Raw genomic sequence first — 15295 nt, 5'->3', positions numbered from 1 at the left:
CAAATAACATATCCAAATTTCGGTCATATCCAACAGTTAGTTTTTTGTTATAGCCTTCGCAAGAAAACTGCTCCGATTCTAGGCGGGAAACAGTATACCTACGTTTTTCATCCATAAACAGGTTAAAACGACTCCAAACCCGATCTGCACCATTCATAATGTAATGCCCGAAAATTAATTATTATAATCAGACGTTGATCATTAACATGATTGAGGTTATAAGAACTCAAATGATGAGGCCGGGCGTCGTTGCATGGTTAGCCAAGAAATTGGACAGAACCTTCGGCGCTCGAGCTGTAGAAAAAGACCGCCCGAGCGCCAATGCACCACCAGATTTGGTTTTGGACAGAATGTCTGGCGCCCGAGCGGTAGAAAATGACCGCCCGAGCGCCAGGGTGTAAACTGCCGAAGCTTGGACAGAAGGTTTCGCGCCCGAGCGGTAAAGATTGACCGCTCGAGCGCGAATCATGCAAAACGAAATCGCGCCACTTGCCTTCTTGCATGTGCGAGTATATATATGTATATATATAGATGCACGAATTCCTTCAGAAATCAGAAACAAAAGAATCGAGAAAGGTTTCTGAAAAAGAGTGAAAAATCCTTACGCCTTTTGTGAGAAATCCGTCAGTCAGATTTTGAATCCGACTTCGGTGCTGTGTTCCTATCAACGCAGGCTACAACTGGACGTAAGTTTTGTTACGTTTAGATATGATTTGAATTTATGATATTGTCAGAATTGAATATGAATCAGATATGATGTTTCTGCTACAGTAGACATGGCATAATTGAAGTCAGATTTCAGAATAGACTGGTTATGCAATTGTTATGATTTTTGAAAGATATTTACTAAGATTTGATATCAGATTTGTGTTATCATTGAGATTGGGAGTTATATCAGTATTGATTATGAATTCCAGTATTATATTTGTGATGTTCAGAATTGATGGGGTTATACAGATTGTATTGTTATGCCGTCGAAACATCAGTTGAGTAGATTGATCAGATTCAGATATGATTTCGATTAGATTGTGATATCGATGATATGAATCGGATTGTATCTTGTTCAGATATTGATCAGATTATATACTGAATTGAGTATTGATCAGAACAGAGTGTATATTGAGTTATTCATTGACATATTGTATTCGATATTGTCATTTCAGATTGATATGGACAGAGTTGAGTACAGGTCATCGTCTTCGTCAGACAGGGACGACAAAGGTATAATTCATGTGATATTCGAGAAGACATAACTCAAATAAGATCTTATTTGAGTTTCCCAATAAAATCACATACTAGATTATTTTTATATTCTGATCTGAATATGCTTTATTTATATGTTGAGATGATTATGCATTGTTTACAGATTGTTAATCATTACATTTAAGATAGGAAAGTTTGACAGAAACAGTCAGACTTCTAGACGTTCGGTGTATCGTTACATAGGAGCAGACATCGTCCTATTGTAGATTATTCGATACAGCTCAGACCGAAGTCTAGGAATAAGACGTACAGTCACCCCGAGTGGGAGGGTAGGTGACAGCCACTGACGTCTTATTCACACCGGGATACCTAGAGTTATAGTTGAGTCGAGTCTAGACATGATTTGAGTAGAACTGCATGTGTTTAGAGATGTGGTTTCATAGACTATGAAACCCATGTTTATTGCTTTCAGACATGATAGCCTGTGTTTATATGATTTGATATAAATTGCATGTTTATCTGAATTGAGTTGCATGTTTATTTTGAGTAGATTTCATAGATTATGAGATCTATTACTTTTGAATATGTTCATGATAGCATGTGTTATGATTTAGATTATTTATATGTATGCTTACCATGTTTTATACTGGGATTTATTCTCACCGGAGTATCCGGCTGTTGTCTTGTTTTGTATGTGTGCATGACAACAGGTGGGGCAAGATCGGGGTCGAGAAGATGATGAGAGAAGAAGAGTTTAGCGTGGTGATTCCGGACTTGGATAGATTTGGTTTTATTACTTGATCTTAGTAGTTGAACCTTAGATTAATTGAAAGACTGTTGTACATTATTGTACTTTGATACTGAAATGTAGCTTTATACAGATATATATATTATTAGATGCCATTACCTTCCGCATTTGTATTTTAAAAAGAAAAATTTTTAGACCCTGTTTATCTTAACTGATAATTAAATCCCAAAGATGATTAAGAAGAAATATTAGCGTCCGGGTCCCCACACATAATTTATTGGACGAATGTTTGAACGTACTGTGAAATTTGGAGCCCGATCCAATGGTTCAATAAGGAGCAATGAATTTTTCAAGACGGCTGATTTTTTGGGCGATGGTGCTGCTGCGTTTTCGAAGTGTCGGTTACATGATTCTTCTATGATTTTCGAATTCTTCGTGTTTTTCTTCTAGGATTAAGGTAAGTGGGCTTGTTTTAAAATATGTTGCGTATGAATTATTTCGTTTTCGAAAGTTTCGGTCGAGTACCATCCTTCTGTCTCTACGTTTTTTATGAAATTTGGTACGTTACGTGTTGGCACTGTGAGGGTTCCCTGAAAATAGGTGGAATTCCAACATATAGCCATTCACGGTGGAATAGAATCGTTTTATGACCTCGCCCCCTTAGAGGATTAAAACTTAGAGATTAAAACTTAGAGACTGATATCAGTAAACCATAGAAGATGGAAAATCACAGTGCTGTTATGATATGAATATGATGATATGTTATGAAAAACAATGATATGTTTATGTTTATGTGTCATTTTCGAAAATTGTGTAAGTATTTTTATGTTGTGCTTGAACGGCCCCCACTTGTTGAGTATTTCCCAAAATACTCACCCCTTACTCTACAATCCCCAGATAAATCAGAAGAAGAAATAGAGAAAGAAGAATCAGACACCAGTTTTTGGACTGATAGTGGACGCATGGAGAATTTTAATTATGAATATGTTATTGTGAGTTTTAATTCAAAATATAAACGATTTTGCATATTTTTATCGTTTTCAGAGTTACTATTGTAAAGAATATTCCATTTTTATGGTATTTATGAAATAAATTGGTTTCGGTTTATACAGTGCTACGAGGCTTGTTGTTTTTAAAATGTAAAAAATTTTGTTTACCAATTTTTTTAAAATATATTTATAATTCCTAGTACCCTGACACAATTCCTTATATAAAATTAATTTACCAAATATTATTATATCAGAATAAAATTGATAGTCACGTACAATTTATTTATTCTATGAAAAACCATGGAAATGAATTTCAGAGTAAATTATGTAGAAATTTTTGAAATACACACTCAATATTTTAACTTTATTTAGATAAATGTATATGAAAATTTTAATAATTCATGATGTAGTATGGACTTAAATTTAAAAATTTATTGTGGGAAAATTAGCTCAATTTGATTAAAATGATCGAAATCAATTATTCAAAGATTATACATCTAAAAATTTATTACCAATCGAAATATATTATTAAACAAGAGAAAAAAATAATTATTTTGGGTGAGTGAACATTCCCAAATTTCTCTCGTCTAATTAAATAATTAGTAGGTCTCTCTTGTGAGATGGTCTCCGGATCTTTATCCGTGAGACGGTTTAACCCTACCGATATTCACAATAAAAAGTAATACTCTTAGCATAAAAAATAATATTTTTTCATAGATTACCCAAATAGGAGATCCGCCTCACGAAATTGATCCGTGAGACCGTCTCACAAGAATTTTTGTGTTAAATAATAGTTTCAGACATAACAATATGATTCATATTGGGGTTTTTTTAAAATAAATATTACAAATAAAAAATTATGAAAACATTAATAAATTATATTTTTATATTAAAATTTGAATTATTCTTTCTGTTATACGATTTTTATTAGTTTAATAAAAATTTAAAAAATTAAATAATTATATAATAATTTAAAAAATTAGATTTACATTAACAAATTTTTTTTAATAATTTTCAAATTTTGCATTAAAAATTATCTTTCTATTTCCGAAGGGATAAGCTAAAATACATATAGAACAGACTTTTTTCCAGAATGACGGAACTTTTTAAATGAAATGGGATCTCTGCCTTTTCTCTCATATTAATTAACTTTTTTAAAACTAAAATTTCTTCAATTTCTTTAAATATTTTTATTTTTAATATTTATTTAAAAACCCCTTAATATTTATACTTAATTTTTATTTTTAAATTAAAATTTGATTTATTTAAGTTCTAAATAAAGTTTTTCCTTCTGTTTTCGAAAACATCCTTTTTTTATTTAAATGTTCCACCATGCTTCCGTATTATAAATTGAACTATTTACCTATTTGACCAAAATATCGTCAGGTTATATCCACCGAATTTTACAGACTGCTCCTCACAATCCAACCACACAATCGCAACCGATAATTTCAGACACGGATTCCTTCAGCAGCACTTAGCACAACCATGTTTTGTTCCTTACCTCAGGGTGTATAGTAAAAAGCTTAATTTGAAAATAATATATGAGAGGGGCAAAAGCCTGGTTCTTTTATTCAAACATACATAATATTATTACATAGTAATCTCCTGTAGAGGAGCAGAAACTTGTTTAGCTACTAATAGTAGCCGAAATGGAAACATACATAAACTTGAAAGAAAATATTACAAATTGTTTTGAAGAAAAACGAAGAAGTTGATTGATGTCTTCATCTTCATTCTACCTTCTTATTTATAGAAACCCTTATCGGATTTGATTCACATACTTCAAATTCTTGCCATAACTTTTCTTTAATGCCTTCCAGCTATGTTTGGCATTATCTCTTGAGTGGGTGGTTGAATGGTCTCTCCACTTTTCTTAAATTGTTTTCTTCTAGATTATTAATCTAGAAACAGCTCGTTCTTCTCTTTTTATCTTCTGGCATAAATAGTATATCTTCTAGATTATTAATCTAGAAACAGCTCGTTCTTCTCTTTTTTTCTTCTGGCATAAATAGTATATATGTGTCTGGATTATGTCAGCTAATATTTCATTTCCGGCTTCCTTTAGTTGTTTGTAGAAATCTTTGAAGTTTATCAGCTGCTTTCTTATTGACTTGATGCGTCTTTTAGAAACTTTCAAATATGTATAATACATTTTCTTCAGATTTCGACTTTGTTCTTGTGTATTTTACTGGTTTTTATTTACTCTTTATTTATAGGCTTATTTGGGTCCAATTTTCTTGATTATTTAGTGGGTTCATCACATGTCCACTAACTCTTGTCGGGGAATCTTTTGTCATCCCCAAGAAAAAGTGATGGTAGTCACATGTCCACATATTTTTTTCGAGGAATTTTATATTTTTTATGTCCCCGAGGAAAATATGGTTGTGGTCATTCACCACTTGGTCTTGTTTATGCTACTCCTTGTTTGGCTACTCCTTCCTTTTCCTTTATTTTCCAAAAACTATTTCCCACGTGTTTTTCAAAATTTAGGAGACCAAGAAAATAGATTGAGTATAATACGAGAAAGTTGATTTTTTTTTATTAATGAAATTACTTCCATTAATAAAGTAAAAAAAGTAATTATACAATAACATTGGGCTACTCCAGTAGATAATATAACCCAACAAATCACACCTAATCAAACAAACTATTTAAACTGCAATTAAGGTACATCAATAGAATGTGGAAAATATCGAAGCAAGAGAATCTTGATCTTCTTAATTGTTGCGTCAATGTCCAGTTTTTCCTTTTTAAACATTATTATGTTTCTTACATTTCAGACATGGTAAACCGTAGTTACAAAAGCCGAGCATCTCATCTTTGTCAACGTCGAGCTCCCTCGATACACACCTCTAAATGCCTTGAGTACCGCTGTTTTTGAACCGATAATTTTTTTCATGCCAAGCCAGTGACGAATTTCATTCCAAATACGCGCAGAAATCGGGAACATGAAGAACAAATGCGCCATGTTTTCATCAGCAGCATTACACAACACACAATGTTTTTGGCTTTCGATCCTTCCGCTATCGTCCAATATCATCCATCATGTTTATGCCATTTGCAGGAAGTTTGTATGACCAACAAAACACCCACCGGTGCTTGAAAAATGTTATGCAAACCAATTGAGGATGGGGGGTTGGGATTAAAGAACTTGGAAGTGTGGAACAAAATGTTATTAGCAAAAACATTATGGAAGATACACATGAAGAAAGATAGCATATGAATCAAGTGGGTGATTCACGTGTATAGTAAGTTTGGGAATGTCTGGTTTTGGGATTGGCACAAGGATGAATCTCGTCTTATCAAGCGACTACTCGATAATGTCCTTAATGCATGTCAACCGACTGATTAAAATATGTAGGTTCAATATTTGAACCTATCTTGAGATTAGGTGTCCTCAAGATATGTTGAACTAAACTCGGGTCCTTTATATTGCTAACTTTTGCTTTAATTTACCATAACATAAGCAGTTTCTCATTAGCAATCCTCATTCCTGTAAGTATTTTAAAAAAATTATATTAGTTGAAAACTCTTGTGGGATGGTTTCATAAGTCAATTTTATGATACATATATTCTATTTGGTCATCCATAAAAAATATTATTTTTTGTGTCAAAAATATTATTTTTTATTGTAATATGAATATGGTTGACTCGTCTCACGAATAAAAATTTGTGACATCATCTAAAAAAAGAACTACTATTTATATTATACTGATAAAGTTTCTCGATTAAAATTAAAAATTTAAGCCGTGGATTTATTATAATAAAATGTTATAAAATGAAAAGAATTTGATGACTTTTTCTCAGTTTGTCACCATATGTAATACTCTTTATTTCCTTGCGAATCTATATAATAAACATTACTTAACATGCAAAAGTATTTTAATTAGTTACACTAAAATTATATAAAAAAACTATGTTTATTAAATTATTTTTGTGGTTATAGAAATATCCGGATGAAACTGATTTACGGAAAATTATATATTAGAAATAAGATAGAATATTAAAATATAGGATATGTTTTTTGTGAGATGGTCTCACGAATATTTATCTGTGTGACAGGTTAATCCTACCGATATTCAGAGTAAAAAGTAATATTCTTAGCATAAAAAGTAAAACTTTTTCATGGATGACTCAAATAAGATATATGTTTCACAAAATATTATCCGTGAGACTGTCTCACACAATTTTTTGCTTAAAATATAATATTTTTTTGCAACTTGCCAAAGGGAAATAAAATATAATATCGTTTTGTAGATTTTGAACCAAACTCAGATATAATATAATATATATCTTTCTTCTACTCATACGAGGGAATGAAACTAAATGAATGATAAGCACACGACAGAGAGGCAGTTGAGTGGCATTCAATGAGCAATGAAGAGGCAGTTGAGTGGCATTCAATGAGCAACGAAACATATATATATATTTTCCTCAAATGACTAGAAGAAACTATATTATTTTGTGTGAAGTGGTCTCACGAACGAGTAGCATTTTGTGAGATAAATCTCGTATTTGAATTATCTATAAAAAATATATTTTTTTATATTAAAAATATTATTTTTTATTATAAATATCGATAAAATTGACGTCATTTTTCTCGTTTTTAATCGTATTCAGCTATTTTCTGCTCTCTGGCAGAGCCCGGAAACCCATCTGATCATCTCTCAAAGCCATTTCAAAATCGTCCTTTGGTGCATCAGAGAGGTAAGTTTTGTATTTTCTTGGTTTATATTCTGAGTTTTATTAGCCATTGGTTTCTTCAATTATAAGTGTCTTTGTACTCTGTTTCTATTTCTGTGTTCTTGTGCTTGTGTATGTATGTTTCTTGTTAAAGAAAAGTATTTTCATTTTGAGTAAATCACGGGTTTGTTGGTCTTTTTATTTTATTGTCTTTTTTTCTGTTTTTGTCGTCTTTTTCCATTTCTTGGTTTCTTCTGGCTAGGATTTTAATTTGGAATTGTTCCCTAATCTTTTATTTACATGTGGTGATGTTGTTTGTAGAGATAAGTTTCATGTCATCGATACTTTTCTACTTTTTTAAAACTATTATTGTTTTCTAGATTTTAGAATAACGATTGCTGGTTTTGTTTGTTTGAGGGTTAATTGCAAAGAGTGGGTCTAATGTGAGATCGTCTCACGGATCTTAATCTGTAAGATGAGTCAACTCTACTAATATTCACAACAAAAAGTAATACTCTTAGCATAAAAAGTAATACTATTTCATGGATGATCCAAATAAGATATCCGTCTAATAAAGACGATCCGTGAGATCGTCTCACACAAGTTTTTGCCTAATTGCAAGTGTCTCCCATCTGAAATTACGAGATTGTTAAAAATCTTCCATGAAAAAAAATATCTGTTAACTTTTCACGATTTCAAATCTTGAACATATATATATATATATGTATATATATATATATACACACAAGCCAAACGGCTACACAATCATATATTAACCAATATGAGCGTGATACATGATACAGCAGTATCAAACTCCACTTTTAACTGTGTCATAACATGACATGTCTCGTGGACACTAGGTTGCTAAGATGATGTAAGAGGTGTTACCCCAAGATCCTCAGATATTTATATCCAGGCATATGCAGAAACTGAACAAACAATGAACATTCATCCGTGTTCTAAAAAGCGGTAGGTGGTAGGCGAGCGGTTACCTACCGCCTAGCGTCTAGACGGTTGTCTAGGCGGTTTTTTTTAAAGCTTAAATTCATTAAGTGGTTCGTGAGTATTATGTTTGTATATGAAATATATATTATTATAAAATTTAAAATTGTAATAATAAATATATATTAATAAATTTTTATATATGAATCATCCACATCAGTTTACTATTTTACTACAACCGTTGTACAATGAAAATTAAACCGTCTAGGCGGATTTTTAATCCACATCATAATTTGTTTTTTTTTAAGTGTAAACCGCCTAGGCGGATTTTTAATTGTAAAATCGCCTAGGCGGTCCGGGCGCCGCCTAGGCGGTCGGTTAATATGGTGGCGCCTAGAAGTTTCGACTAGCCTAAAATTGGGGCGGTTTTGGACCGTCCAACGCCTAGGCGCTGCCTAGGCGGTCCGAGGCGGGGATTTTTAGAACACTGACATTCATAGTGTTACTACTTAACAATTTTATGAATTCTAACCGGAAAACTATAGTACTCTAGGTGGCCGGCCGTCATGTCTGTCGAATAAACACCGTCAACGCCAAAGAAGCTACTATTCATGGAAAACTATACTAGTAGCCAAGAAGATTGTGATTTTATAAAGTCTAATTTGATCTGCCTCTTACCAGAAAACGATTATTCTCGATGCCAATAAACTGCTTATCATTGAAAACCATTATCCTCTAGAAAACCACAATTTTATATATTCTAATATGATCTTGAATGGAAACCATATCCTCAAGGAGCAAACAACATTACTCAATGAGGATGAAATTCGGATGTATTTTAATTCTGGGGTTTTTCATTATGAAAATCTGTTGTGCCAAGAACTTGGATTGCATCTTATGTGAATTTTGCCATTTTTTCGCATTTTATGTCAAGTACTGGCATACGGTCTTTGTAGTTGTATAAGAATTGAGTGATCGTGTAATATGATGATAAATCCATTTCTGCCATTTGTTGCAGAAGAGAAGCACGAAGGACAGTTGATGGAAAGCAGTAGTAGCGAACTGTTGTTAAAGAAGGTAGAAGGTGAAAATCATGGGAATGAGGATGAGAATCTTAAACATAAGATCTGGAATGAAAGCAAAAAAATGTGGGTTGTGGCTGGCCCTGCCATATTCACTCGGTTCTCGACATTTGGGGTGAATGTCATCAGCCAGGCGTTTGTTGGACACATCGGTGCCACTGAGCTTGCTGCCTTTGCTCTGATTATTACTGTCCTTATCAAATTTGCTAATGGATTGTTGGTAAATGATCCTCTATGAGTTTCCATACGAAATAGCAAACAGCTCTAAACTTAAGAAAAATATGGCCAATTTATGTGATTGAGCATCTTTATATGTGATCTGGATCACACCAATCAAATGTGCGCTTCACGTTAAAATGCACACCGCCTTCCCTATGTAATTTTCAAACTAATAAACCTCAATACATAAATATTCAGTAGTGTACAAACAAGTTGCCTTCACGATCGCAATCCATCAAGCGTTTGGACCTGTCAAAAATGCTTGCTCCAGTATGACTAGATATGCACCTAGTGAGCTATTGATAAATTGTAATATTCTTCATAAGATGAAAAGCATGAGCGAGACCTTGGGAATGGAAAATGCTTGCATTTCAAATTCGACGCTCGAAACTTGTGATAAAAATTGTTAGAAATCGAGCTATCAGGCCGTCTATGAGGGCTGAGAAATCCATATATACCTCAACTTCTTTGATGATCATCTTTCGGCTTTGTCTTATTTATAAAAATTCGTAATTTACAGCTGGGTGTTGCTAGTGGACTGGAAACTCTATGTGGGCAAGCATATGGTGCAAGACAATATCACATGCTTGGGATATATCTTCAAAGATCATGGGTGGTTTTGGTTTTAACATCGACTTTGTTATTGCCTTTTTTTGTTTTTGCTGGCCCCATTTTCAAAGCTTTAGGACAGGATGAAAGCATTGCGGACATGGCAGGAACTATTTCTCTTTGGTTCATTCCCGTGATATATTCCTTCATCAGTTCCTTCAGCTGTCAAATGTTCCTACAAGCACAGAGCAAGAACAGGATCATCTCTTATTTGGCAGCATTATCACTATGCATCCACATTTTTCTCTCGTGGCTTTTGACAGTCAAATACAAGTTTGGAATTGCTGGTGTGGCCATATCCACTATCTTGGCGTACTGGATCCCCAATATAGGTCAACTTATATTTATAATCTCCGGTGGGTGTAAAGAAACGTGGAAAGGTTTCTCGATGTTAGCATTCAAAGATCTTTGGCCTGTATGCAAGCTTTCTTTGTCGGCTGGTGCCATGCTCTGGTTAGGCTTTTTCTTTCAGTGTTCTTGAATATACTCCTTATTCATTGTTCGTTCGTATCGTAAACGCTTTCAGAAGCCAACTCCGTTGTGGCATCTCCATCTTGTCATCTACAATTTTTATATATTCAACTCTCTATGCCCTTGATACACGGAGTTTAACTCTTTGTTTGATTTTATTCACTGTCAGCCTTGAAGTCTGGTACAATTCCATATTGATTCTCTTGACAGGGAACTTGAAGAATGCTGAGGTTGAAATTGATGCACTCTCCATATGGTAGCTCTTTTCCTCTATTCTTCTCGATTTCATCCGTTTGGTGGGAAAAACTAGAACTGTGTTTTTTCTTGCAGCCTCAACATCAATGGGTGGGAAATGATGATATCTCTGGGTTTCTTTGCTGCAGCAAGGTACTATTGTTTTTCTTAATGACGCAAAATTCATTTTATATTAACTCTACAAGAACTCGGTAACAATTTATTACAACACACGTCGTGTGTTCCTCAATCCTAGTGTTCGTATCTCGAATGAGCTCGGAAAAGGAGATCCTAAAGCTGCAAAGTTCTCGATTGCGGTGATAGTCATAACGTCATTCTCCATTGGACTCGTTCTTTTCACAGTTTTCCTCTTCTTGCGGGAGCGTCTGGCTTACATATTCACAAATAGTCCTGAAGTTGCGGCGAAAGTGGCCGACTTGTCTCCTCTTCTTGCCATTTCCATTCTTATGAACAGCGTTCAACCTGTTCTTTCAGGTAAGGCATACCGGTTCAGGTTCCAATTTGAAATCCTAGGAACCAATCCAAACCCAAGACCGGTTCGGTCTTTAATAAACCGGGTTTGGTTCGAGTTGGGTCGGACCGATTCCGAACCTTAATTTATTATATTTTAATATATAATTAAAATCTAAAATTAATCACAATTTGTTAAAATATATTTTGAATGCTCTGGACCTTCGTCGGAGATTGAGCTTCGAAATTCGTCGATCGCTCTAGCTAGACATGTTTAACGGGTCGGTTAGACATGGAACTGACCCGGGAAACCCGGAATCGGAACAGGAACCGGTTCGTCCATACCGGTTCCGGAACAGTCTAAAACTATATTTAAATGGAGTGGACATGTTCTATCTAAACAAAACCGTCCAAAAACGGTTCCGGATCCGGTGAATCCTAAAATCCAAACCGGAACCAATTTTTTTTTTTAATTTAAAAAATAATAATTAAATAATTAAAAAACGAAAAAAAAATTAACATATCCATTGGGCAACGTTTGTCCAACGGATAATTTTGAGATAGCAATTGGGGCCAAATAGCAAATATTTTTGGGGTAAAATTGTAATTTTTTTTTTCTACCCCTATAAATATATGCTTGTTTTTCATAATGTTCACCCAACAATCTTATTCTATATTTCTTTGCAGTCAATCTTGAATCGTCAATATTTTCAACACAATTGGTATTTGTTATTATTCATTGGACGATTTTTTTATATAGAACCGGTCCACTCCATTTAAATATGGTTTTGGACTGGTTCCGGAACCAGTACGGACGAACCGGTTCAGGGTTTTTCGGGCCGTTAAGCATGTCTACTTTCAGATAACAATTTCTATCTCGGTTTGAATTTCATGTTCTACGATAAAAAAAATGCCTCGCGCTGATTTACGCTCCGATATTTTAGGAACTGAAAGCTAGAAACATCCTCAGATCAAACCAAGTAAATAAATGCGAATAACTACATGTTTTCCTGCCATCACAGGTGTTGCCATTGGTGCTGGATGGCAGAGCACGGTAGTATATGTTAACTTAGGATCCTATTACCTTATTGGAATTCCTTTCGGAGCCATTCTTGGTTATGTGATCGAACTACAAGTCCAGGTTCGCATTCACTTCTTTCGTCGAATTTTTTTCCGTCGACTATAAAAAAATTTCATGCAAGATTCACGACAGTCTCTATTTTGTTTACAGGGAGTTTGGATTGGAATGCTAACTGGCACGCTCATCCAAACTATTATACTCGTCATAATAACTTGTAAAACTGATTGGGATAAACAGGTACCGGTTACTTATCACGCTATTTCTCTTCCTTTTTCTTATGTCGGATTCATACGAGTGTAAGATGAGTTGAGTTGTTTCACAAGGCTCTAGAAAACTAGCAGAGGCTCAACTTGTTAACGATTATGACCTCCACGGTTAATTGCTCGTCTTTTTTCGTAGGTATCGATAGCTAAAACACGAGTTAACAAGTGGTTTGTGGAACCGGAAATGAAAGATGATGGCTTGCTAGATGCCTGAAGGAGTAAGATTAACTTTGATTACCGGCATTCTATTTTATTAATTTAGCTTTTTGTAATGTTACTTGGACAAAAAAGGAGTGATTTGGACAAAAAGAAACGAAGTGGCAATATCCAATCTAAATAGGATTTAGAAACAGAACTTTCTACCTGAGACTGTCTCTTGACCTGGAGGTCCCTTGATACAAGGTTAGAATTCTAGTTCTTCCAAAATGATGTCTCACCGATGGCTCGCGCACTGTGAGGAAGTTGTGTCGCAACTATTGATAGACAAATGATATATATTGAAGTTGAATATTAAATTTATGATGTATCTTTTTATTTTTTATATATTGAATAGTGGTTTAAACATGTGTCACTAAAATTAAGCAACCTTTTAAAATATTTCTTAAACATTAAAAAAATGTATGGATGAGATATTTAATTATTACAGAGTTTATAAAAATTATTTATTTAAAAATTGTTGATGAGAATGGGTTTGAGATTAAGGTGCATATGATAATTACTGTAAAATATTAATATATTAGCATGCCAACATAATGGAGGCAGTCAATCAATATAGATTGATCCGAAATCTGATTCAAATCCAATATAGTACCTATGGGTACATAAGAAATATATTGAATCGAGTCTTTTTAATGAATAGATCCGATCGCAACTTCGAATATGGAATTCAAAGGGATCAAATAGGAAAGGATACTCTGAATCATAGAACTATAATGAAATATACGATCAACCAACCTTTATCGAATTTGAAAAAGAGTCAGAAGAAATGGTTCGATCCTCTTATCTTGATTTCTCGAACCGAGAGATCCATGGATGGGGATCCTGATGCATATAGATACAAATGGTCCAATGGGAGCAAGAATTTCCAGGAAGATTTGGAACATTACACTACATAATAATGATAAAACTGAAATAATTAAATACGAATTCATCAAGTGCTCCAAAAATAATCTGTAAGGTAATGTTGTTGCGAATTACGAGACGTTAGTTGATTATACTGATTTATTTAATGTAACATTTGTCTGATTTGTACGAAAAATTTAGAGTTATAATCTAACGTTTGTCATAAGTTCTATGTATATATTGATTTTTCATCTGTATATTATATATTTATCATCATATTTCACGAGTCAAATAATATTTAGAGGCAAGAGTAATACTTTTTTTCTTTTCAAAACCAAACTTGAGTACGTCAAAAAGATTTCTTAAGGCAAACATAAATATGACACTCAAAGATGGATATTTTTACACCTAAGGGTAACATTTATATTCCATTTTATCATATTCACATTCCTCGAAAATAACAATCTTATTCATATAATGAATTTCATTTTTTTTAAAAACAAAAGTGCAAGTAATACCATTCATTTTGATAATCAAGCCAAAAAAATATTCTAATATAAAAAATATTTTTTAAAATGAAAGCCATTATTTAAAATTGAAGTATAAAGTGTCACGCCCCGAGCCCGAGCTCGCGCCTGCGTGACTGCATAATGGGCCCCTATAGCAACTACTTCGTATTCGTCCTCGCTTTACGAAAATGATTAACTCAAGTTGCTATAGAAGTCCATTGTAGCCCTTTATAAACTCATTTTAAATTTTTAATTTTTCAGATATGGGACAAGGGTATCATAATCACCCCTCCTTCAGAACGCGACGTCCTCGTCGCGGCCTGACCACTCGATCCACCAGCACCGAGAATCTAGAGGTGGCTCCTACAGGTTCAAGAGATGGCTCCCGTCATGTAGCACTTTGCCCCGTAGGTTCAATAGGTGGCTCTCATGCACGTAGCACTTTGCCCTGCATAGCACTTATTTCTCGGTGTTCCATGCCGGTGACCGGCTCTGATACCATTCTGTCACGCCCCGAGCCCGAGCCCGCGCCTGCGTGACTGCACAATGGGCCCCTATAGCAACTACTTCGTATTCTTCCTCGCTTTACGAAAATGATTAACCCAAGTTGCTATAAAGGTCCATTGTAGCCCTTTATAAACTCATTTTAAATCTTTAATTTTTCAGATGTGAGACAAGTGTATCACATAAAGCGTTTGTAAAATTTTATGTTATTATACAATTGTA

At 34.0% G+C, this 15295-nt stretch overlaps 1 protein-coding gene across 3 annotated transcripts; it reads left to right on the top strand.

Moving 5' to 3' along the window:
* Window positions 1-7563: 7563 nt before the first annotated feature.
* LOC140821423 (protein DETOXIFICATION 21-like) lies at window positions 7564-13520 on the top strand. 3 transcript variants are annotated; one of them, XM_073181913.1, is made up of 10 exons: window positions 7564-7650; window positions 9587-9870; window positions 10390-10931; window positions 11119-11205; window positions 11280-11336; window positions 11440-11678; window positions 12677-12795; window positions 12886-12972; window positions 13135-13216; window positions 13386-13520. In XM_073181913.1, the coding sequence occupies exons 2-9, from the start codon at window positions 9610-9612 to the stop codon at window positions 13210-13212; spliced, it is 1470 nt and encodes a 489-aa protein (XP_073038014.1). In that variant the 5' UTR covers window positions 7564-7650; window positions 9587-9609; the 3' UTR covers window positions 13213-13216; window positions 13386-13520. The 3 variants fall into 3 exon arrangements, with proteins under 3 accessions (XP_073038014.1, XP_073038012.1, XP_073038011.1); XM_073181911.1 differs by having other exon boundaries at window positions 13293-13520; XM_073181910.1 differs by lacking the exon at window positions 13386-13520 and having other exon boundaries at window positions 13135-13263.
* The last annotated feature ends 1775 nt before the right edge of the window (window positions 13521-15295 follow it).

This window comes from Primulina eburnea, unplaced genomic scaffold, assembly GCF_022965805.1.
Source record: "Primulina eburnea isolate SZY01 unplaced genomic scaffold, ASM2296580v1 ctg567_ERROPOS1000000, whole genome shotgun sequence".
Taxonomy (NCBI): domain Eukaryota; kingdom Viridiplantae; phylum Streptophyta; class Magnoliopsida; order Lamiales; family Gesneriaceae; genus Primulina; species Primulina eburnea.
Note: the sequence above shows the minus strand (reverse complement) of the source record. Positions and strands in the feature narration are given on the sequence as shown.